Source organism: Myxocyprinus asiaticus, chromosome 15 (assembly GCF_019703515.2).
Source record: "Myxocyprinus asiaticus isolate MX2 ecotype Aquarium Trade chromosome 15, UBuf_Myxa_2, whole genome shotgun sequence".
NCBI classification, from domain to species: domain Eukaryota; kingdom Metazoa; phylum Chordata; class Actinopteri; order Cypriniformes; family Catostomidae; genus Myxocyprinus; species Myxocyprinus asiaticus.
The window spans coordinates 37,033,559-37,059,894 of record NC_059358.1 but is presented as its reverse complement, the minus strand read 5'-3'; the positions used below and the strand labels follow the sequence as shown (position 1 = coordinate 37,059,894).

The following is a 26,336-nucleotide window of genomic DNA, read 5'->3' as shown; positions in this document are numbered from 1 at the left end:
TTTTTTGCTTTATTCTTGTGGGTATTGTTTTTGAGGCAATGGAAATTAATCATTACGATACAATGCATACACCTGATAAGTCTTTGATTTGACTTGATTTAATAGTGTTACTATCAACTTACAAAAATAAGTATTTCATGCTTATTTTACAGTGTAAGTTAAAAGGAAGTTCAAATGCCTTCCCATACAGAAATCTGAGATATGACAATTAACATACAGAATATAATGTTAATTTTTGAGGCTTATATGTACACAGCCCATACAAATTGGATGATAATAAACTGATTTAAGGAAAATGTGTTACATATAGAACAACAGATATTTTTAGTATTTAGTTATTGTGTTGTTGCATTTATAAGGAAAATATGTGACCTTTTATATTATATATTTTTATGCAGGCCTACTTTTTCATATCATATCTTGTGATAAATCAGATTTCAGATTTGTATGGGTTTGACATGAAAGCTGTTTAAATGTAAACTTGAACTGAAATAAGAATTTATGTTGGACTTGAGATGGCAATCTGCCTCCTAATTTCAAAAGTACACCACTGCAAAACAACCACACTGAAAAGCCTACAATAGTTTGTGTAACGCCAGGTTCTGTTGAGACGTTACACCATATAGTGACACAAGGTCACTAATGGTCAGGGGCATAGATCCCACATTCCTGTATGAAGGATATCCAGCAATGTATTAATACTCACCTGCATACCTAAAGACCGTTCTTTATTAACAGTTGAGAAGTTTTTCAAATTCAGAACATACTCTGAAAGTACGTGATTTCAGATGCAGCTTCAGTCTCATGAACTTTCATGAAGGAGAGCAGTGACAGTGGCTTCAGTTTCAATCTGTTCCTCACACACAGCCATTGTATAGCTTCAGAAGACCTATATAAAACGCACAAAATGTATGGACTACATTTATATTTTTACGATACTTTTAAGGTGCTTTTACATCCCTTTTTAAGCATGAAGAAAGTCATATGGGATTTAAAGACATAAAAGTTTAGTAAATGATAACAATTTCATGTTTGGGTGAACTATACCATAGTGAGAAACACCTCAAGATGCTTTAGGTTTTTTGAATGTATGACAGCAGTTCCCTATCAAGAAGGTAACTTCAATGCTGCATCAGAAGCTCACGCTATAGGAATGTCTTTAGGGGATGGACTTTGGATTGACATTTGGCACAATATGATTGACTGGTGAAGCTTAGCGCTCCGTCTATGCTGATGTCATTGTGAGCATATAAGCCAGAGCCCAGTTTTACACATTCAGAATTTTCACCAGCAGCATAGATATCTTTCGTGCTACTGGAACCCAAAACCAACGCTTCGCTGAGCATCTTTGCAACTGGTCAGCAGTTAAACGTGATGATGTGTGCCCCAGATGCCTTGTGCATGATGAAACTCAACATGGTTGCCATGTTGTCACACATGACCGACTGACTCAGTCCACTCTCTGATAAAGTTTGGCAAAGTTCAAGCTGGAAAGAGCCCTTCCATTGAAAAAAAAGTTAAAAATAAATACAAAGGTGTTCATTGTGTCTGAGTGCCTTTGAGCTTTGCTGGTGCTGCCATTTCCAGAATTGCACGTTCTCCCTATTCAGTGAGAGTTCAAGTGTCTAGTGCTGCCGCCTTTGCGGTGCATGTTAAAAGCACCATGCCATGAATTGGCACTCCGGTTACCAAAATCTCTGCCCAGGAAATTGGCAGGTCTATGGGTGGCCTGGTGTCAATGGAATGACAAGCCTGGCTAAAATTGTCAGAAATTAATTTCTCGCATTGTGAGCCATAAACGAGAGTGTGACATCTCCACAGCAACACAGGACGTTTAGCCCCGTTTTTACTGTTGTTGACGGCATGCCAAAAGACAGCCTTGTCACAACAAAGAGATTTTAGGTATCACCTATCCCAGTGGTTCTCAGACCTGTCCTGGAGGCCAATCCAACACTACACATTTTTGATGTCTCCTTAATCAAACACACCTGATTCAACTCAACAGCTTGTTAGTGGAGACTCTATAGGTTGCTGAAATCATAATCAAAGGTACAACCTTGCAAGCACAGAGACTTGTTGCTAGCACACTGGGGCTTTAAGGGAATGTGGAGTAGGAGTGTTTGAGTACCCAACTCAGCTCTGATGCTGACACTTGAAAGTGTCAGCATCAGAAAGCACTGGGCTTGATGGCTGCTGCAGCCGTGATCACCCTGCTAGGCTTGTTACGGATGAGACTTTCCAGAGCTGGCTCTGCCCTAGGGTTCCTCATCACACTTGGCAACACCTTTGTGTCATAGTTACCGTCACTGCTGGCTATTGAGGAGAACCGAGTTTTATCAGTAAAGTGTGACACTCACTAAGAATGTCAGATGCAAGGTTTCACCATGGATGTGTCCAACACAGGCTGGGAAGCCCTGTGCAAAGGATGTCTGGCATTTGGCACCTGGAAAGGTGCACAAACTATGTGGCACAGATCACCTGGAATTGCTAAAAGTCCTCTTGGCTCTGAGAGCCTTTCGGTCAGACACCAAATTTTTAAAGACATCTTCAACCTTGGACTTAATGAGCCCCTTGGCACTTGGTTGTTCCTTCTGGGAATTTGTGGATTACATCTGCCACTGCGATGAGTTTAAATCCACTTCTCAGGAGGGATCTCTCCAGGGCGACACTTTTTCCTCTCTCTGCATGTGCAGGACCCCTCGTTGGAAAAGGAGGTCTACTTCCCATCTTAAGCAACTTTCTCAGAGCAGCTGAGCCAGCTGCTGACCACCAGGAGGTGGCCGAGGCTATTGTTGACTGCCAGGAGGCAGCCAAGCCTGTTGTTTATCGCCAGGAAGGGGCCAAGTCCACTGTTAGGGTAGGAATAGGAGGAGACGGGTTCTTACATCCAACCCCTGACTCCTGTCCAGCGGCCATCAACCAGACTGACCCCTGTCCAGCAGCCGCCGTCCAGACTGACCCCTGTCCAGCAGTCGCTGCCCAGCCTAACCCCTGTCCAGTGGTCACCGCCCAGCCTGACCCCTGTCCAGCGGCTGCCGCCCAGCCAGTCCAGTCCACTGTGATTGCCATTAAGCCAGTCCAGTCCCCTGAGACAACCAGTGACCCATCCATCTTCTCTGCAGCTGTCGGCCCAGTCCCTTTGCCCATGGTCGCTGACCCGTTTAACCTCACCCTCTGCCCAGCGGCTGCCACTGACCTCACCCTCTGCCTAGTGGCTGCGACTGACCTCACCCTCTGCCCAGTGGCTGCCACTGACCTCAACCTCTGACCTGCCGTTGTGTCAGTCCTCTCCCTCATGGCCGTCAAAGGCCTTTCCAACCCTTCTTAGGTCATTGAGCTAGTCCCTACCCCTGTGGCCTCCTTATCCGCTCATTTCCCTATGGCAGTTACCATTCCTGTCATTCCCTCTGCTGTTGTGGTCATTGAGTCTGTCCGATCTCCTATGGCGGTCACTAGTCCTGTGCTGTCCCCTGCTGTTGTCCATGTCCATCCTGTCACTACCACCCTTCTCTCTGTCCTCATCCTGTCTCTAGCTCCATCTTCCCCCATCACTGACTCATTCCTCACACTATCAGTCATCCCTTCAACCCTTGATCCCTTGTCCATTCCTGAACCTTGGTCTGTCCAGTCAGTTCCCCTTAGTCCTGTTTCCCTGTCCAGACCTGCCTCATTATCTGCCCGGCCAACCTCCAAGTGTCTGCTGTATCTCATGTGGTCTCCGCCTGGTCCGTCCTGGTTCCCTGGCCGCCCTCCTGGTCTGTCCTGGTTTCCTGGCCAACCACCACATCAGTCTTGTTCTCCTACACTGCTGGTTTCCCTGTGGTCTCCAGCTCTATGGTGCCATCCTCCTGCCCTTTTTTGGTTCCTCTAGTGTCTTCCAGTGGTGTCCTGCCTGGTTTGTATGCCAGGAAGTGTCCATTGATGGGGGGTGGGGGGCATTGTTATGACCCTGTCTGCAGTGCCCCTCCTTCTCTGTCTGTTTTGCTGTGTGTTGTTACGTGTCTGTGTGTTCTCTTTCCCTCTTGTGTTTTGCAGGTGCCACGCGGAGAGCGCTTGCTCTGTTGCCTTAAAAATGCTCGTTCACACCTCTCATCTGATCATCAGTGGCACTTGTTTCCAATCACCCTCTCCCTAGTTAAGCCCTCTCATGTGCACTGTTGTTTGCTGGATTGTTTTGTCAAGTCTTGATGTGTTACCTAGCTCTAGACTTGTTCTCCAGTTCATGCTTTGTTCTGTAGTTTAAACGCTCACCTCATCACCTGGTTCTCTGTCATCTCCACTCTCCCATTCCATCTTTATTTGGATTATGTACTTGAGTGCTTGGATTATGGACTTTGTTTCTTTGTGTTCTGTTTTGTTTCAGTAAATACATTCGACTGATTCTCTGCATTTGGGTCCTCACTCTCGGATTCCGTGACACTTCCTGTTTCTCAATATGAAGGTGCGGCTCCAGAAATGCTTTAGATTACCATATAATGGCTAGTAGGTATTGCACATCAGTTCTACGGCATTATAGTATACAGCTCCCATAGCATCAGCTTCTGACTCAGTGTCGAAGTTACCTTCTTGAAAGGGTACATCTTGATTACTCATGTAACTTTGGTTCCCTGAAAGGAGGGAACAAGATGCTGTGTAGCTACTGATTTTTCAGTGGCATTGGATGAGAGATACACTCTCCTTCCATTCAGTTGAAAAATCCTGTCGGTGTAAGGCTGGGCTCTGGCTCATATGCTCACGATGAAGTAAGCATAGGCGAAGTGCTATGCTTCACCAGCCAATCAAATTGGCATGATTGTACTGTATAGGGTTTCAAAGTCTTTCCTGATGGGTTTTCCTGATGGGTTCTCCCATAGCGTTAGCTTCTGATGCAGTGCCTTATTCCCTTCTTTTAGGGAACCAAGGTTACATGAGTAACTGAGAAGTTTAGTTGGTGACGAACAATTGCATTGCACTGTTATGTTGCGACCTTTGTTGATTTTGAAAGTGTCTGTTTCCATGACGAAACACATTGCACGCTTGGCTTTCTTTTTTATCCTCCTAGGTCTTCCATTCGTAAACTGTGTGTTGACAGGTTTCTCAATGATTAAACATATGAGAACTATTTGGATTAAACAGTCTGCATGTAGGTTCACATGGGAAATACCCTACACATGACACTGTATGGCAGTGTACATGTTACTGTCTAGTAATGAGATACATTTTTGGATGTGCTAGTTTAGTTGTTAACCACGATTTTATTATATGGCTTAACAATAACTAAAAGCCTCTTTCTGTCAAGAGAGTAGTACCATAATTCACCAAACAAGGTATTTTGGTTTAACAAATTTTATTTGAATTTACAATTGGGAAATGTAGGAAATAAAGATGAAAAGCATGAACTATTTACAATATGTATAAAATGTATATCCTGTGGAGGTCTACGCAGATCCAAGATGCTCTTGATGGAACTGAAGTATTCTGCAGAGGATGTGTGATTTTCTTCTTCCTCAGAGTTCAAATGTCAGAACTTGCAGACAACATGATGCCTTCATCCAACACATTATCACACTCATCACTTATGATCTCCCACTTCATCTTGCAACATTCCCCTTGATTCTCTTCCTGCCCAAAATCCCAGAGCTCCACACACAGCCTCTCGTCAGGAGGGTCAAAATATGCCCATATTTTGGTAGTCAGATCCTCTTTCAGGACGTTCTATGGTTTCTCAAGTTCATCCAGGAAAGATGAGAAGCTGGAACTGGAGGAGTTTGAGGGAGTCACATCTTCAGAGGATGAGCTAAACTCAAGGTTAGCGATCTTAACTTCACCAGGAGACATTTCATTGTCAGATTCAAGAGGCAAATCAACCTGCCCAGTCTCCATTGATCTCTGAAATGCACACAGAAACTTCCCTTGTGTTGATTCTTTAGCAGAGAAATCCTCTTCTGCACAGTCACAGTGAGGTAGACAGTCATCAGTGTCATACTGGTTTGTTATACTCAAGTATGAGTTTGAGGAACAGGCATGATCTTCTTTAGATGATTTTTCATTTTTTCTTTTCTTGAGAAAGAAGTTCCAACATTTTACGTTTTTACAGTATCCTCAATGAACACTTTTTGGTGGTCTTCATTGTCTGACATATCTGATGTGTTTTCCAAAACAGCACAAAAACCAAGAAAAACACAGGCATAAACCAAAAATAGCATTGTTTGCTTTCATCTTCTTCAGTTTCTTATTTAAAAATGATCACTTCATATTTTATAAAGAAGACATAACACAGAAGTTGTCATGGAAAACACACACATTCCATAGCCATGTCATGGTTACCTCATCATCAAGTGTTATGATTTAAATATTCTAGAATGCCAGAATGCCAATAAGCAGTTCAAAGCTGTTTAAAGATGGTGTTTGAGGATGCATGTTCATGAAGCCACTCTTGCATTGGTGTATAGGCATGTCTGGAGAATAAAATTGCATTAATTAGTATATTAATGAAGCATTTTTACGTTAACCTATTCAATTTTTTGTGAGAACCTCCAATAAGATTGGAACAGCATGAAACAACACAAAATGATTAAACAAATCAGTCAATTTGAAAAACATTTTAACCCTCAATGTTCTGCTGAGATTGATATCCTGGTTGTTTAAAGTCCCTGTTTAATAATTATTATTAAACAAAAAGTATTGTTTTTACTTGACATTTTCAAAAATCTTTTCTCTAATGGTCAAAACCCATTTGACAGATATCATTGAAGATTTAACACAGATTTACCACAAAATAGACATGGCAGAAGTAATGTAAACTCTTTCAGGGAAAGTCATAAAGTACCAGCCTGGGCTGCGTGTCCCAAAAGCATTGTAAGCCTTAGTATATTGCAGAAAACATTGGCACCAATGGTCTCTATGATCAACTTAAGCTTGCAATGCATTTGAGATACACAGACCTGAACATTAAGTATGTTTTTGAGGTATTACATATGGCTTGAGGTGTACCCTAAAACATAACATAAGGGATCCAAAGAGTTCCAGTAGTTTTGCTTATAATAGTTCATAAGTTATAAAAGTTTCAGGATGGGTATTGCATGTACAGATACAAGACAGACCAGTTCAAATCAATTAATTCTACAATACAAAAGGTTATCATTTAATCATATGATTGATAAAGGAATTGCCCACAATGTGCAGAAAAATATATCCAGAGAGTCATGTTTAATTTGTAAAATCAGTTTTAATCGAACTGACATAAATAGACACACCAATAAAATGTCCACGACTGATAGAACATGTGAGTCAACCTCATGATTAACCCCCCAAACCAGTGAATCAAAATACTGCATGACAAACAAAGAAAGAGTAGAAGAGACTGCTGCTCTGAAAAAACACTATTAAAGAAAAACAAGATTTAATTATATCAACACTGATCACATACATTTATCTTCTTTTCACATTTACCCTTTCCCATAAAGAAAATATTAATTCATAGTGCCCAGCATTGTGCATTCACAAAATGATTAGAAACTGCCAAGCATTATATCAACAGAATTTACATTCCAATTCAGGAGGAAGAGCCAGTTGTGTCGGTTAAAAAAGCGGCACCAATCATCAGTCGTAATAATCTTAAAATGACAATTTCCACTTTTTTTCAGCATTATGATTAGTACCTTTTCATTAGATGTTCTGTGTACACATACATACATGCCATTTCACACATATTATATGTTAATATTTCATGATCAAATACTTTATCAATGCAATCTGAAAGTCCTAGAATAAAAAGATTTTCATTGACGAATCATGATGAACAGTGCAGTTTAGTTTAGTCAAGGCTTTTTCTGTGCCCTTGAAACAAACATATTGACCTGTTTCAGTGACGTCACTTTAATCCACAGCTGCCATATTTGTGACCATCAGCAGGAGGAAACAATTGCGGTGAATGGAAAAAACCCCCGAAAAACGATATCAAGAAGAAAACATCAAAAATAGCTTTTGATCCATGCAAAGTCCCAGGAAAAGTTCATCCAGGTCTGAAGACAGCACAAATATTGGCAAATTGAACTTTCGCAGACATTTAAAAGATATTTTATCCAGGATTCACCGCCATACGCCAGTGAGTCTGATGTGTGATCGGCGAGTACACATGCCCACCGGTACATCACCGTAAACATCGCTCAATCAGAAGTTACAAATGTTTTTGTGTTGTTTTGTGGTCTGATTTAGACACAGTATTAAAAAACGTCTGTGATGATCTCATCTGTATGAATGTAGGAGCTGCTTTTAACTCCTGAAGAAGGTTTTTGTCGCATCCCACAGCACATTGAATGTACATGGAATATTGGTCACAAACATGGTGGCGCGGTCATACAGTCACTTCACATGAAACAGGTCAATTGAATTTTTTTTTTATTTTTTACACACACACACACACACACACACACACACACACACACACACACACACACACACACACACACCAGGCTTCTCAACATGCATATCAAACATACTGACAAAGTGACAAATACATGTAGTTGTCTGTTTTGGAGGGGAAAAAATCTAATGCTTTTTCCCCCCACAATTAATAAAATATTATTCATTATGACATAAAAACAGAAGAGAAACAGCCAGTGCAATTAGACAGACCGGGAGAACAGACTTTTGGAAAAACAAGAGAAACATCTGAAAGTCAAATCATTGTCAACAAGACCCTAAAAATGAAAACTATGGTTCTGTTCCAAAACTTAGTGAGCTGCCTCACTGTCTCCTGCCTACATAGCCAGCTGTCTTCTATAGCAGCATCCTTACTTAAATGATGCCTCATAAGAGAGCGATTTGGAACACTCTACATAGGCGGCAGCTCTGCGCATCATTCACTCGATTCACAACAATACAGGTGACGTGAGGAAAAAAACGCAATCCTCTAATGAGCATAAATACGCACAGCACACACACATTTTGGGTAAAATAGTCATTTTGTATCATATTAAACTGTTATATATTGATACTTTTCAGTCCGCCATCTTGAATTTATTTTCCTGCCCAGCTCATCGCGGTGCATTCTGGGATCACCTTCCTGGGGAAGGATACATCGGATGCTACCTGAGAATTTGGCCAAAACTAGATATCTTAAGAGGCAGCATAATTAAGATACCTACCTTTTGCAAACAGCCTTTGCGTCGGGAGCTTAAAATACCTTAATTTTAAAACATCCTCCAGAGGATGCTCACTAGGTTTTGGAATAGACCCAATTTCATTTTATACCCAGCCTCTTATTGTTCCAAACCCATATGCTTTTATATTTTTCTAAAAAAGACAAAAAAACACCATAAAAACACCATAAAAGTATTTGAAAGGAAGATTATCAGTGAACGATTTAGTTCGGTCTGCTCCACACACAAAGATATTGTATGGCTTCAAAAGACAACTATAAAAATAACTAAAAATATAGAGTATAGTGCATATATTTGTATATAGTCGTAAGGACTACTTGTTTAATACTTCTATGGGGCTTTTTTGGTGTTTTTGGAGATTGACAGCCCCTGAACACTATAAAATTTCCACAAAAAAAAAAATAAAATAAAAAAATAACAACAGCATACTGAATTGGAATGGCATAAGAGCAAGTAAATAATAAAATATATTTTTATTATTTTATACTATCTTTAAAATACAGTTAACCAGGAAAAAAATCAAATAAATGAAAAGGATTTCATCATTACTTTACAATTATGGAAAAGAAACCAACAGACCACTGGATGGACACATCTCGGAATGAAGCCGGAAACTTAAGCAGATAAAACCGCACACTCACTGTTAAACAGATAATATTCATTGTGTCTCCAGAGTTTTTATTTTCTAAAAGTAGAAAATGAAATGCCTCGGTGTCCTGCTTTGACTCAGATTACATTAAAGTGTGACTAAGGCATAAGGGTTAAACAGACAGAACAGAATCAAAGACTTGTCTGCCGCTTTAAGAGCGAGTAAAGGGTATTTTAACACAGTGAGAACTTGTGCATACAGTATAAGCACACATAGTCTAACAGTGCTTGAGCCCTGGTACTGAATGTGTTACAACGCTACCAAGACGCTTCCTAAAGCAAGACACGTCATATAGCAGTTTCGTCTTTCTTTTGAAGGGAACGGTGGAAATAAGCATGCAAGCATGCACATATGGATTCAAAACACGCAGTTTCCCAACAGTTGGGAAAGTTGGTGTCAGAAAATCTGGTAAGGTTTGTATTGGCAAGATGGAATGATGCACGGTGAACCGGTCTTTCGTTCTCATACAAAAATAAAGTCTTTATCAACCTCCTCTCCAGAGTCAGCGGACTTGCTGCTTTGACTCAAGTCCTTGTCTTTGTTGCTGTTGAGGGGCGTGTCCTTGGTCTTAGAGTTGCTCTCTTCAGAGTTCAATCGAGTGGACTTCTGGGAGGGATCAGTTGCAGTGGACATCCTCACTGAGAAGTGGAGATATGTTGGACAGTAATGAATAATACAGCAGAGAAAGTAGGATTATGCATAAAAAAAAAAAATTTAAAAAAGCCCCCTCAAATAAAAATGGAGAATTGGTTGAACCAATAAAGTGACTTCAGACTATCTCTTTTTAAGAATAAATATATTTTTCAGATCACTTCAACAGGGAAGTCGTGTTTCGAATGGGATTTTAACACTAAAAATTGTTAACCCAGATTCAGTGCGAGTTGTTTAATCGATAGCATTTGTAGCATGATGTTGATAACCACAGAAAATATTTTTGACTTATCCTTCATTTATTTAAAAAGCAAAAAATTAAAAATTATGGGGCCTGGGTAGCTCTGCGAGTTTTGACGCTGACTAACACCCCTGGAGTGGCGAGTTCGAATCCAGGGTGTGCTGAGTGACTCCAGCCAGGTCTCCTAAGCAACCAAATTGGCCCGGTCGCTAGGGAGGGTAGAGTCACACGGGGTAACCTCCTCGTGGTCGCGATTAGTGGTTCTCGCTCTCAATGGGGCACGTGGTAAGTTGTGCGTGGATCGCGGATTGTAGCATGAGCCTCCACATGCTGCGAGTCTCCGCGGTGTCATGCACGACGAGCCATGTGATAAGATGCACGGATTGACGGTCTCAGAAACAGAGGCAACTGAGACTTGTCCTCCAACACCCGGATTGAGGTGAGTAACTGCGCCAACACGAGGACCTACTAAGTAGTGAGAATTGGGCACTCCAAACTGAGAGAAAAGGGGATAAAAAAAAAAAAATAATAAAAACATTTGTGGTTACAGTAAGGCTCTTACAATGGAAGTGAATGGGGCCAGTCCATAAAATTAAAACATAAATTGTTTCAAGATTATAGCCACAAGACATAAACATTATACTTGTTAATGTGATTTAAGAGTGATAAAATCTCTGTTCTAAATGATTTTAGAGTGATAAAATCGCTTGCAGGGTTTACTGGCGTTGCATCATCATGGCAACAAGTTGTAATATTGGATATAACTTCTATATAACACAGATAAGGTTAATAAACGACTTTATCACACTAAAATCATGTTAACACGTGCAGTATGCGGTATGTTTACAAATTGTGGATATCATTTTCAAACAGTTGGTATTTTAATGTTTTTGGACTGGCCCCATTCACTTCCATTGTGAGCTCCTTAATGTTATCGTGATTTTTGCTTTTCGTGAAATTTTTAATCAACATTATGCCACAAATGCTGCCGATTGAGCTTAACTTGTATTGAACCCGGAATATTCCTTTAAGTGATCTGATTGCTGTGTAGCAGCCAAATAGTAGATGTCATTATTCTGACCTGTAATCAGAACAGAGTATCCTTATGAACAGACTAATGGGAACAACTAAATGAAACATGACAAAACACAAAAAGCACACGACACACAGTACCTACAAGAAAGACAGAGACAAATAAACAAAGCAGGCATTTTTCTAAATGACATCAAATCGATTTTCAAATGTATCCATTATTTTTGCAGTTATCAAACTGTATCATTTGCCATTTTGGTGTCATTTAGAAAAAAGGGCAAAATTAGGTCAGATTAATGTTGGGGTGCCCAAACACAGTATGTGAATACTTCTTAATCTGACATTGACAGAAACCCAGATGGCAGAAATGTGATGAGATGAGAGGTCTGACCAGGCCTGGAGAGCGGTGTGCTGTGCTCTGGATGACTCTCGTCCTCTGAATGCTGCTGTGCGGCTCGAGCTCTGGAGGCCAGCTCAGAGTCTGATTCAAACACACTAATGTCTGCCGTCAGCTCTGCTGCAGAGAGGTGCACGTGCATCTTTAGCACACAAACATTAAAGCCAACTCATGGACACTGCAACTTTGCTCAGGTCTGTCACTAAAGTATCATGTAGTTTGACATTTCCTTCTTTTTGAAATTCTGTACAATACCACTTGACTGAATTTCTGTTCATGAAGACGCATAATTAAATGCTTGAATTTGAATTCCTTTACAAAACTAATAGTTTTATGTAAGATTTTTATAATGGATAAGTTGGACCGTACGGTGAAGTGTCCAGCGTCCAGTATATGAGAACTGCTTCAATCCGATTTAAAAAGCATCCCATGTGGCACCTCATGAAGTTGGTTGAGAGAATGATAGAGTGGGCAGAGCTGTAATCTAGACAAAGGGAGGCTAGTTTGAAGAAGCTTTTGTTTGTTCAACATTTTAGTCCCTGTATAATTTCAATACTTCCATTTGTTATTTAAAGGAATATTCCAGATTCAATACAAATTAAGCTCAATCAATAGCATTTATGGCATAATGTCGATTGCATAAAATAAAAAAAATTGACTTGTGCCTTTTCTTTAAAAATAGCAGAAATCTGGGTTACAGTGAGGAACTTACAATAGAGGTGAATGGGGGCCAATCTATAAATGTTAAAATACTGTTTCACAAGCATAGCCACAAGATGTAAACAATATGTGTGTAAACATGATTTTTAGTGTGATAAAATCAGTTACTATCCTTTTCTGTGTAAAGATATATTCAATTTTACAACTTTGTTGCCATGACACCATAAAACACTAAACAATAAAACACTAAAATGACCGAAAAACAACAATTAAAACAACTTACTGCTCAAATAATGCACAAGTTTTAACAGAATAAATAATTTAAGTTTTGTAAAATTGTAAGCATCACATTTCTGCTTTTAAACGCTCCAAAAATTGGCCCCATTCACTTCAATTGTAAGTGCCTCACTGTAACCTCAATTTTAGCTTCTTTTTTTTTAAGAAAAGGAGGGATGCATCCAAATGAATTTTTGGGGTAGTCAACATTATGCCACAAATGCTGTCGATTGAGCTAAACTTCTACTGAACCCGGAATATACTTTTAAGAAATGTAATGACTTTACTATTATCCTAAAATGTGAAAAACTGTTCTAAAAAAGAATGAGAGTAGGTCTGTCCAAACTTTTGACTCGGACTGCATATTTTTCAGGGTGACAAACAAATTGAGATTTCATCATGAAGATCTACATACTGTTCATGTGAAATGTTTGATGCTACACACCAGGGAAAGGAAATGCTATAGACTTAAAGTGTTCATTAACAATGAAGAAATATTCAGTCTCTCTAATCAAGGAAAAACCTGATCTCAGAGCTAGAATTCTTGGCCAAAAACCTTGGCGCTTAAATTTCAGTAGAGCTTGAGCAGAGTGAAACTATATTTAGCAGTGAGCACATTTAGTAAATCTGCCAGTAAGGCCACATTGAGTAATGAAATCAGTGACAGCTGTAGGACAGAGATGACTGGTGGACAGTGACTAATGATGGTGCAGGGATACATGGAGAGACATTGAGAGAGACAACAGACAGCTATAGCATGCATTTACTACTTGAAATTGTTGATTTAATGAACCCTGCAAAATATCTTGCATCAACTTGTTCAACTTTCTTTCTTCTGCGGAACACAAATGTTTTTTTGGAGGTAATGATAATGAGGATTTGTCCATACAATGCAAGTCAATGGGGTCCAAATCTTTCAAGTTCCAAAAAGGACATAATTGCAACATAAAGGTATGACATATGACTCGAGTGGTTTAATCCATGTCTGCTGAAGCAATACGATACTTTTGGATGAGAAACAGACCAAAATGTAAAACATTTTTCACTATAAATCCTCACATCAGCAGTCTCTTTGGCACGTTAATGAGAGAAGCTCAATTACACTTCTTCGCACTTCATGCATGCACAGAGTGCTCTACACCGATCATTAAGCTTCAGACGACATGGATTAAACCAGTCCAGTTGCTGCCTTTATGTCCTTTTTGGAGCTTGAATGATTTGGACCCCACTGACTTGCATTGTATGGACAAAACCACATCATATAGCTTTAAAAAAATATATTCATTTGTGTTCCACAGAAGAAAAAAAAGAAAGTCATCCGAATTTGAGACGACATAAAGGTGATTAAATGATGAGAGAATTAGCATTTTTGGGTGAAATATTCCTCTAATTCTTTTTTTAATTTTTTTGTTGACAATTACTATTATGTAATAACGTGACCCCTTGTCTAAGTTTAGTACATTTCAATACAAAAGACCATGAGAGAAGGTAAATGACCTGTTCTTTTGTACATAATGTGATATAAGATCTGTACCTTCCTGAGCAGAATTCTTGCTGGTCTGTGAAGGACTGTTGGGTCCCTCTTTCTCTGAGGGCACCTTCCTCAGTGCTGGCAGTCCTGGGCCCTTGGGGCCTCCAGTAGGAGAATCAGTGCTCTCATCTGAGGGACAGACAAAAAAAAGAAAAAAATATACAGCAATCTACGTCTTGTGTTCATGAGTGTTTCTCATTTTCAGACTTATTTTTAAATTCAATGTGACTTAGCATCATTAAAGCACCAATGAAGGCGTTATAAAGCCAGAGTGGCAAAACTTGCTCAGATCCTTCGGTTTCCCACCTATGCTTCTCACACTGCCGGTTCGTGGTTTCTGGGGGATGGCAGGTCGAGCTGCCAGGGCTGGTTTGGTGCCTGTGGATGTCCTCGGTCTCGGGGCCGTCTCAGGCTTGCCCTCCACTGCAGCACGAGAGACTTTCTCTAGAGAGCTAACATTCCCCTCAGTCTTGCTTATCCCTGGAGAATGACCCTTTCCTAGTACAGCCATGGAGTGTGGGAATACAGAGAGAGAGAGAGAGAGAGAGAGAGAGAAAGTGCATGTTTTAGCATGTAAGAGAAAATGAAAATGAACTTCTCTTTTCACGGCAAGTCTGATGCTACTATACAACACACAAGTACAAAATGCAAACAATTTTTTTACACAAAAGCTATTCACATTCAATTCAGTGCTGAATTTGTCTAATTCTATGATTAAAAGTACAAAATAGCTGAAAGAATAGTCTGGCATCTGAACACTTAAAGAAATCAGTCTCTGAATAAAAGAATGACGGACCACCACAGTATGATATTTCAGAAAGCATAGAATGGCATTGTTTTGATTTAAAATGTTGTTGTTTGTGTTTTTTTGCAGAAAAGTTTTAATTGGTGTGAACAGGTCTTTGGACAATACAAAATTCAGAAAAAAAATACGCAAAGTAGTATATGGGTCTATAACGTGACGCTCATATTTTTTTATTTTTTTTCCAGATCTATGAAGTTATACAGAAATACTTTAAAAATTCAATTCACACACAACAGCTACTTTACGTTATGCAACAAAAAACAAACAAACAAACAAAAAACCTATAGACCCTCAAAGTTCTTAAATAAATGTGTAGTTATTAAAAAATATCAAATATTTTGACATTTTTATGAAAAGGCACATTTTAAATAGTTACCCTAAGAAAATGTCTTAATTTTTGTGAAAAAAAAAAGAAAAAAAAAGAATAAAATTATTACATTTATTAGTATTCAAGGTGCAAGTATTATATCTTTTACTTGAAGGTTACACCACTTGACATTTTTAAGTCATTAAATGTATATATATATATATATATATATATATATATATATATATATATATATTTTTAATGCTTTAAATATATGAAACCAAATTGGAGACAAAGACTAGATTTCTAAAACTTGAGACTTTAAAAAAAAAAAAAACAATTCTACAGGGATTTTTACAAAGTGTTTCAAAGCAGCCTTACAGAAAATGATGCTGTAATGTCTTAAAGTCCTCATTGTGCAGTTTAAATGAATAATGTGATTGTAGATTATGCCTTAAAAATGATTGTCTTTAAGTCCCTAGTGAGTATGCCGAAAGCAACTGTGGCAAGGAACACAAAACTCCATAAGATGGAGAAAAATAATTTTCAGGAAAACCAGGCTCACTGGGGGAGCCAATTCCCCTCTGGCTAAACAGCATGAATATAATACCAATATTAATTATCTATGTGAAATAAAAGTCTATTATATGTGAGAAATCTGAGTAGATGTTGGTGGGCAGTGTTTAAACTAAAGGATTGTGTATGAACTGCAAGATTTATGATTAAGTGTCTTTGTGTTCATGCCCATTGACTGTTGAAGTGCACGCAGATGAACTGTCCTTTTTATTTGACTTAAAAAAGGCTTTAGTTGGCATAAATGTATTGTCTATTTATTGAAATTTAAGAGAGTGTAGTCCATCCTATGATCAAGATGATGCAGGCAGTGATCAGTGAGATGTGCCTCACAGTCAGGCTGGAAGTCTTTTTTAAACAAAAGTTTTCTCATTTTTACCACCTCAGACAACCTAATTTGTCAATGACCCATACAGTATGTTTGCAAATGTGTAATGTAGTGCACTTCAGATATATACACTGATTAAAACATACGAGTATGCCTGACACATACAGTGCATCTGGAAAGTATTCACAGCGCTTCAATTTTTCCACATTTTGTTATGTTACAGCCTTATTCCCAAATGGATTAAATTCATTATTTTCCTCAAAATTCTACAAACAATACCCCATAATGACAACGTGAAAGAAGTTTGTTTGAAATCTTTGCAAATTTATTAAAAATAAAAACCAAAAAAAGTCACATGTACATAAGTATTCACAGCCTTTGCCATGACACTCAAAATTGAGCTCAGGTGCATCCTGTTTCCACTGATCATCCTTGAGATGTTTCTACAACTTGATTGGAGTCCACCTGTGGTAAATTCAGTTGATTGGACATGATCTGGAAAGGCACACACCTATCTATATAAGGTCCCACAGTTAACAGTGCATGTCAGAGCACAAACCAAGCCATGAAGTCCAAGGAATTGTCTGTAGACCTCCGTGACAGGATTGTATCGAGGCACAGATCTGGGGAAGGATACAGAAAAATTTCTGCAGCATTGAAGGTCCCAAGGAGCACAGTGGCCTCCATCATCCGTAAATGGAAGAAGTTTGGAACCACCAGGACTCTTCCTAGAGCTGGCTGCCCGGCCAAACTGAGCAATCGGGGGAGAAGGGCCTTAGTCAGGGAGGTGACCAAGAACCCGATGGTCACTCTGACAGAACTCCAGCATTTCTCTGTGGAGAGAGGAAAACCTTCCAGAAGAATAACCATCTCTGCAGCACTCCACCAATCAGGCATGTATGGTAGAGTGGCCAGACGGAAGCCACTCCTCAGTAAAAGGCACATGACAGCCCGCCTGGAGTTTGCCAAAAGGCACCTGAAGGACTCTCAGACCATGAGAAACAAAGATTGAACTCTTTGGCCTGAATGGCAAGCGTAATGTCCGGAGGAAACCAGGCACCGCTCATCACCTGGCCAATACCATCCCTACAGTGAAGCATGTTGGTGGCAGCATCATGCTGTGGGGATGTTTTTCAGCGGCAGGAACTGGGAGACTAGTCAGGATCGAGGGAAAGATGAATGCAGCAATGTACAGAGACATCCTTGATGAAAACCTGCTCCAGAGCGCTCTGGACCTCAGACTGTGGGAAGGTTCATCTTCCAACAGGACAACGACCCTAAGCACACAGCCAAGATAACAAAGAAGTGGCTCCGGGACAACTCTGTGAATGTCCTTGAGTGGCCCAGCAAGAGCCCAGACTTGAACCCGATTGAACATCTCTGGAGAGATCTGAAAATGGCTGTGCACCGACGCTCCCCATCCAACCTGATGGAGCTTGAGAGGTCCTGCAAAGAACAATGGGAGAAACTGCCCAAAAATAGGTGTGCCAAGCTTGTAGCATCATACTCAAAAAGACTTGAGGCTGTAATTGATGCCAAAGGTGTTTCAACAAAGTACTGAGCAAAGGCTGTGAATACTTATGTACATGTGATTTTTTCGTTTTTTATTTTTAATGAATTTGCAAAGATTTCAAACAAACTTCTTTCATGTTGTCATTATGAGGTATTGTTTGTAGAATTTTCAGGAAAATAATGAATTTAATCCATTTTGGAACAAGGCTGTAACATAACAAAATGTGGAAAAAGTGAAGCGCTGTGAATACTTTCTGGATGCACTGTATAACTACTCATCCAAGACATGAGTGTAGAAAATTAAACTGAAAACAGTTACCCATCTAAATTGTATGTAGTTTAATTACCAAATACCACTGTACTTAAATATGCATTTATACTTTGTAACAAATCATTTGATTTTGGGGGAACTTCATACTGTGTTCATTTACCTAATGGTGGTCCATCTGGTTTGTCCGAATTAGAGGAAGACTCTGATACCTGGGAAAAAAAAAAAAAAAAGATAAATAACACCAAAACTTGAAAGCTATGTAATCATATGAGCATTGTAAAGTATAGGCTGGTTTGATTGAACAGGAACAGGATGGACTAAACTGTTTTCCATATTCAGGGCCCGGAAATCCAGCCATATAGATTAGAAAAATGAATTAAATGAAATTAAATGAAATTAAATTAAAATTCTCACATTACTTACCCTCATGATATCCCAGATATGTATGACTTTCTTACTTCAACAGAACACATTTGAAGAAAAATATAAAAATATCTCAGCTCAGTAGGTCCTTAAAATGCAAGTTGATGGTGATCAGACTTTTGAAGCTACAAAATTCACAGACAGTCAGCATAAATGTCATCCATACAACTAAATTTATTTCTTCTAACATGAAACGATCGCTTTTGGTGTGAAAAAGATCAATATGTAAGTACTTTTTTTTTAACTCTAAATCATCGCTTCCGGTCAGCAGCAGTATGCGCGTGACATAATCGCGTTGGCATGTTCACACGAGAACTGACGCACATGCGACACATCAGGAAGAGCAGCGCTGTTTACAAGTGAGTAGGAGGAATGCTGTACAGTAGATTGGTTGGTTTTGGTTTAGATCTGTATTTGTATCTGTTTGTTTACTCACTATGGTGCGTTTATGTGCTTATTCTGGATGTCTCAACCGTGCGATTACGTCCGTAACATGCCAACGCAGATTCATCACACGAGAGACCTCGTGAACTCAGCGCTCTCATGAACGCACATCCTGCTGCTGACTGGACGCGATGATTTATAGTTAAAAAAGTACTTAAATATCGATCTTTTTGCACCAAAAGTGATCGTATCGCTTTAAAAGACATTCATTTTATGATTTTTGCAGCTTCAAAAGTCTGATCACCATCCATTTTAAGGACCTACTGAGCTGAGATATTTTTCTATTTTTCTTCAAATGTGTTCTGTTGAAGAAAGGAAGTCATAAACATCTGGGATATCATGAGGGTGAGTAAATAATGAGAGAATTTTCATTTTTGGGTGAACTATCCCTTTAAAGAGATTTTATGTACAGACACAAGACAAATAGGAACAGATTACTGGTAGATATAGAAATGAATAATTGTCTGGATCCTTGACTTAATTTGTGAACAATACGAATATGAAATTTTGTACTTTTAATATAATTTATTAGCTTTTTTTTAAATTGCAAATTCTGTTCGAATTGTCTTGCTACAACTACTTGCATCAAGCAGTTATTATGCTGTTTAGCTTTTGTTTAAACTGTTTAGCATGCTTGTTAATAAAGGTTACAGATGGACACTCATTTTTTCTAGTATGACGGTGAGATATCCACTGTAGTAGTTACGAGAATTAATACACAAATGACAAATATCTGAGTACTTTATAAGCACTATCATATTTACATACCAACTTACTCGGTCTCTAACTCTGTCACACACAGCCAAAATCCATTAATATGGACAGATAAGTGTTGGGTTTTAAGTACAGTGTGCAGTTAAACTTTTCTGGCTTACTGTATATACTTGCTCCTGGCATGCGACCTTGAAGATAATATCAGAGTACTGATTTTCTAGCGAATGGTTTTTGTAATCATAATGAATGAGCTTAGTGCTCAGGCTTTTATGAGTGACTGCATTGTCCATCTTGCTTATTCAGTGTTACTGTTAAAAATGTTTTGGCAGGCATAGTGAAGCATAAAATATGCTGGGTATTTAAAGTGTCCTTTTCAATTCAAGTGTAATCTAATTGGATTCAAGAATGCCAGATGTCGATATGACTGTGTGTGCAAATAATAATCACTTTGTGGTGCTACTTTAACATCTCATGGATGAATGTGTTATATTTTACAGGAAAGGTTATTATAATGTAGAACAGGACATGATTTTATCCATAGGGATTTGATTGGTTTGTGAAAAGTGGTCTCTATATTACATTTGGTTGGAGGGGTTGAAAAATAAAAGGGCTTGAAGGCATCAGTGGAAAAGGAATGCATTTTAAATTCATTCACCAATAAGACAGAGAATGCATAAATGCAAATATACAATGTAAATGTTAAGTTGTCATTAAGAACGAGGCAACTGCTTAAAGGCCTTATGCAGCATATGCATATTTCCACGTGTCAATGTAAAGCGCACACATCAACAACTTTTATAAAGGGCATAATCTACACAAGTAGTACACAAACCTTTTGAGAGCCAAAGGGGCTCCTCTTCTCCTGTTTGGCCTTCATTTCGGCCAGCAGTCCGCTGCCCATCACCTGCACACCATATCTGCGGTTGCCCTGAGGACTGCCCTCTGACAGCTCTGAGTCCACCGAGTCTGGAGTCTTTGGCTCCTCTGAGCGCTCTGAGCTGCTGCTGTGGTTTGCAGGCGGGGTCTGGGATTTGGCTTTAGCATCGGCTGGTGGGCTCCGGACAGGACCCTTAGGGGAGGAGGGCTCCTCTTGAGCTAGAGGAGCTGTCTGGCTCAGGGCAGTGGATGGAGTCGGAGCTGGGGAAGGAGCAGGGGCCTGATTTTTCTCCTTGTCCTTGTCTTTATCATATTTGCTGGACCGGGACTTGATAAGGTTGAGGAAACCACCCTTGCGAGATTCTCGTTTCTTATCGCTGTCTTGAGATTCAGAACTCTTTAGAGATGACCGTCTAAAAGTGACAAAAAGATCAAAAGGCACATGTCAACTATGTTTGAGACTTCAAATAAATAAATAAAAACGAACTAAATACATAAGTAATTTGATTTTTTTTTTTTATAATTAAGTTGCAAGATAATTTGTTTTAAAAACGTGTTTTTCTAAAACACGGTGGCAGAAATAAACAATTGCAGATAATTTGCTTTACACAGAAAATTCTAGCTTAGGGTTACTCATGTCGCTCCAAACTCATATGACTTTGTTTTCTATGGAACAAAAAAGGAGTTATGATCAAAGCTGCCCATTCAATAAGAAATCTTGTTCTTACAATAAAAATGCATAGTGATCACCAGCAGTCAAGTTCAGTTGCAATTCTGCTAGGCTGGGATATGAACCCGAGTCCCCTTGCACACTAAATATGAAAAGTATTTTTTGAGGTAGGTACTGGCACTAGTGCCCCCTCAAAAATAAAAAAGCAGGTGTATGACACCCCTGCTAATACTCACTTATCATATATTTTGGTGACTCTTTTAGAGAAAAACTCATCGACTCCTTCATCCACCCTTCCCATGAGCCCATTCTGTTCTCCTTCCTGAGATGGAGTGCTGCTGATCTGCTGTGAGAAACAATTACAGGAAACAGTTTGAATTTTAATTTGAATGTACAGATCTGCACCCAGAGATCCCTAGTGTCTGTGCTGTTTCTTGAGCTGCATAACCACAAAAACACCAGTAATGTTACATAACATCCTTTAAAAAGTTAATTTGTCAAGCTGAAATACATTTCATATGATGGGCTGACTGAATTTAGGTTATGACTGTTAAGATAATTCCACTAAATGTCAAGACTGGAGGAGCAAACTTTGACACAAGAGCTAAAGAGACACTACTACAGTTTGTTATTAAAACATTTCTATTTGAATAGTGTGTTTTGCCTTAAAAAAAAAAAAAAAAAGGCAGAATTACATGAAACAAATAGAGAAAAAGAAATGTGAATTAAAAGTAAATAAAAACTCAAAATAAATATCTCATCCTGTAAAAATGCCTTTGCATCATAATCAAAGCTGCAAAAGATAGTAAAGACTTGTTTTCAGAGGATATCTTAAATTCAGTTTATTTTTCTTACCCTACTGGCAAATTGTTTTCTCCTTCACTAGATTTTGTTAGGTTGATATTTAACTTTGTGCGACCCTGCATCCATATGCATGAACATAGTATTTTGCCTTCGCAATACACAACGCATCATTTAAATGACACTCTAGACTGTCGTTTAAGTTAAGTTAAACTTCAACAACATGACGTTGATTTCCATGAAGTGCTTCTATGGGCGCAGAGCCAACAAAAGTGCCTCTGGTAAGAAACCTCTATTTTTCTCTCCCCTTTTTCTCCCCAGTTTGGAATACCCAATTCCCAATGCGCTCTAAGTCCTCGTGGTGGCGTAGTGACTCGCCTCAATCCGTGTGGCGTTGGACAAATCTTGGTTGCCTCCGCGTCTGAGACGTCAATCCACGCATCTTATCACGTGGCTTGTTGAGCACGTTACCGCGGAGACCTAGTGCATGTGGGGACTTCACACTATTCTCCGCAGCATCCACGCACAACTCACCACACGCCCCACCAAGAGCGAGAACCACATTATAGTGACCACGAGGAGGTTAACCCAACGTGACACTACCCACCCTAGCAACCGGGCCAATTGGTTGCTTAGGAAGCCTGACTGGAGTCACTCAGCATGCCCTGGATTCGAACTTGTGACTCCAGGTGTGGTAGTCAGCATCTTTACTTGCTGAGCTACCCAGGCCCGGCTTTTTAATTGAAACCTGTTTGGGTGTAAAGAGTAGCATCTCTAGTATCATTTGATATGCCACTTTAAAAATGTATTCATTTTTTGCACGTGAGCGTGCTGATAAACATGATGTCCACATATGTGGATTTTGGAACATTATTTCCTGAAAAGTTGAAAAAACATGTTAGTGATTTTGAATGACTTTCAACATGAACACATCTGTTGGTCATTTCACTTCATTTTAATATAAATGTTGTTATATTTTATTTTGTTATCACTGTACAATGCGGTTCTATTCATTAACATTAGTAAATGCATTCCTATATTTACTGTGCATTTTCACATTGAGAATCAGTGAGTTCATCCAAAAGCTGAAATTTTTTTGCTTTTTGAGGCTTTAGAAGGGGTTAGGATGCAGCTAAGTGCAATCACTCCTAAAATCTGACCAAAAGTTCAGTTTCAGGACACACAATAAACAATTTGATGAAAACAAATCAGACTTTCTCTAGCTTGGTATCATTTTACATTTCTTTAGTTTCTTTATACTAAACTTAGTCCTGCTGTCCACAAACGTGGACATAAATTTTTAGGAAAACTATTTGTTCTAGAATAAATTTTTTTGCTTATTTATTAAGTGCTACTAGTTATAAATCAAAAAGGTAAATGAAAAGTGCACACAGCAGTCATGCTCGGGTTTCAGGAGGTTAAAACAACAAGAAAGAAAAATTGCCAATTGTTTTATAGTCGTGTAGATATTTTATTTAAAATACTGATGAAGAAGTGTTTATTTAAAATACTGATTAAATTTGCAGTGATTTAAGTGTGTGGTAAGTGCCTCACTGGAATCTTGCTGGAATTGGTCTTTTTATTCCTCTTGGGCCGCAGTTTGGTATAGTGTTGTAGTTTCTTGCATTCCTCTGATGGAAGTTCTCCCACGGTTGTAGATGGCTTTTTTTCTAGTTTAGGAGGTGGGTAGGGGTCTTCTATGTGAATGGGCACATCCTCAAGAGCTTTATCCAAGTCAAACTCCATCTCTGACGGACAGAAGAGAGAGCCAATGAGGAATGTGAACATGACAGCACATTTAGTGTCATTTTGAGTCATACTATTAATGAAAATGTGAACATTGAGGACCACTGATGAGAGAAGATCTACAATAATTAAAACCATTATACTGTAGAGCTGAAGAGTGCAGTTTCTTTGCAACTAGCACCACCAAGGGAATTGCAAAAAACAACAGACTGTCCCGCCCCAAACTTACATCATTCTATGAACCAATGTTACTGAGTCGGGCAAGATGCTCAAACAAACACAGCAATGTTTTGAGAGTGCCAAGAGGCAAAGTTTACATTTTCGAGGAAATCAACTACAAATGGCTTATTTACAGTTGTCTCTGCATATTACGCTGTGAAAGAAGAAAGTATTTTAACATCAAATAAATTACACACTTTAGCTTTAAATTCTAAATGCTCATCCAAGCACTGAAAACTCACCAAACGCTCTGGAGACTGGCCTCAGCATTCGACTGTGAATGCTCTTTCTCTTTGACTTGGGTGTCATCTGTAACACAAAGATAAAATCACTTAAATGCAGCACTTGTTGTGCTATATTGAGCAGCTCTAACAGTTCTAAGAGGCCACACAACAGGAAACAACAAAAAATTCTTATAATACGAATAAGGACCATGCAACTCTTTAAACTGTCCCAGGAAAGGATGGTGCTATCAGCATTTTCAGGAATTGAACACAAACCTCAAGTATTGAACACAGTGTGGCTTTGGAGTGCTGCGTTCATTCTGCATAGAAAAATGCTCAAATGATTCCAACAATTTCAAACCGAAATAATAATAAAAAAAGAACTACTCCCACTTTTTTTTGTGCAATTTTTATTGCTTTTTTTCCTAATAGGGCAGTGCAGAGAGACAGGAAAGCAGGGGATAGAGATGGGGGAAGGAGATCGGGAAATGACCCAAACCAGAATTGAACCTGGGTCCACATGAGCCAACAGTTCACATACTGTATGTGTCCTGTACGAGTACGCTACCATCTGCGCCACTCGATCCAGAACTACTCCCACTTTAATCACAACTGTTGTTCTGTTCTTGCTCTCAGAGGAACATACGTGGCAGCAGTGCAGTGCATAGCAGCAGTGCAGTGCATAAAATCATGCAGATACAGGTCAGGAGCTTCAGTTAATGTTCATATCAACCATCAGAATGGGGAAAAATTTTGACCATGGATTGTTGGTGCCAGATTGACAATACGAACACTAAAAAAAAAGTTATTTTCTCCATACCCCCCCCCATAGTTTAGCACACATTTAACATTTCAATTAGCTTTTCATTCTTTTGCAAACTCCTATTTTCATTTTTATGTTAAAACATTTTTCACTGCTAGTTTTCATCTTTGGTTAACAATAACCTTGCTCTAACTTTATAAAAACACTGTCAAAATGTGATTATGTGATTAAATGCTTATAGCTGCTCCACTTAAGAGTTATTTGCCAACATGAAAAGATCATATTGACAAAAATAGGATATACTGTACTTTAAATGTTTACAATGGTCTACTGCAATGATGTGTAACCTTCTTGTTGAATGAAAGTCTGTTTTCACTTCAGCCATGAACAAACACACCTGTCTACAGTAAAACAGGCTTTGTGCAGCGAGCCATGTGGCAGACACACTACGTAAGGCCTGAAACAAACACCTGTGGGATGACAGATTTCTTGAAGAATGGTTAGTTACGCCTATTCCCAGAAGGATGAAACATACATACACTAAAAAAAAAAAAAAACTTTCACCATTGCCAGTTTTACTGAATCCTCCCTTGTTCGTATTACTCAAAAATCATGTAACCAAGTGAACTTAAATGAACTGAGATGAGTTGTTTAACTGCTTTCAAGCTTTACTTAATCTTTTTGTGTTGGGACAACACATGCATTTAGCATGCCAGCATTCACAGTACTAGCTAGTTAATCAGAAAGATTAATTTGAGCTACTTTAACATGTCTAATTTACTTGAGCTTACTCAATTCAATTAGGTTCTCTCTACGCGTGGCATTTAAGTTGGGACTACATTGTTGTTTTTATTTAGAAAACTCATTTTAAACACGTGGAACCACTGTCCTTGAATGAAAAAGTTTAGCCAAAGAGTTATTTCTTTGAGTGTACAGTCATAGTATAAGTTAGGTCTATCATGGATTGGATTTGTTTGGAGAGAGGTTGTAGATGCTATCCAAACTGAGCTCTATAATCACCTAAAAGAGAGGGAAAGAAAAAAAGAGAGGCAGAAGAATACTGTTTCTCTGCTAACACAA

General features: G+C 39.0%; 1 protein-coding gene across 3 annotated transcripts in view; it reads right to left on the bottom strand.

Moving 5' to 3' along the window:
• Window positions 1-8,396: 8,396 nt before the first annotated feature.
• Window positions 8,397-26,336, bottom strand: part of LOC127452959 (F-actin-uncapping protein LRRC16A-like) — a 175,574-nt gene continuing 157,634 nt past the window's right edge. The window contains exons 30-38 of one of the 3 annotated variants that reach the window (XM_051718871.1): window positions 24,512-24,578; window positions 23,859-24,052; window positions 21,740-21,849; window positions 20,790-21,246; window positions 18,537-18,585; window positions 14,887-15,078; window positions 14,584-14,709; window positions 12,108-12,233; window positions 8,397-10,430 (exon numbers count right to left, since the gene is read on the bottom strand). In XM_051718871.1, coding sequence (XP_051574831.1) covers window positions 10,255-10,430; window positions 12,108-12,233; window positions 14,584-14,709; window positions 14,887-15,078; window positions 18,537-18,585; window positions 20,790-21,246; window positions 21,740-21,849; window positions 23,859-24,052; window positions 24,512-24,578 — 1,497 coding nt within the window. In that variant the 3' untranslated portion in view covers window positions 8,397-10,254. The remainder of the gene's footprint in view (window positions 10,431-12,107; window positions 12,234-14,583; window positions 14,710-14,886; window positions 15,079-18,536; window positions 18,586-20,789; window positions 21,247-21,739; window positions 21,850-23,858; window positions 24,053-24,511; window positions 24,579-26,336) is intronic. The other 2 variants (XM_051718872.1, XM_051718873.1) reach the window with 2 other exon arrangements.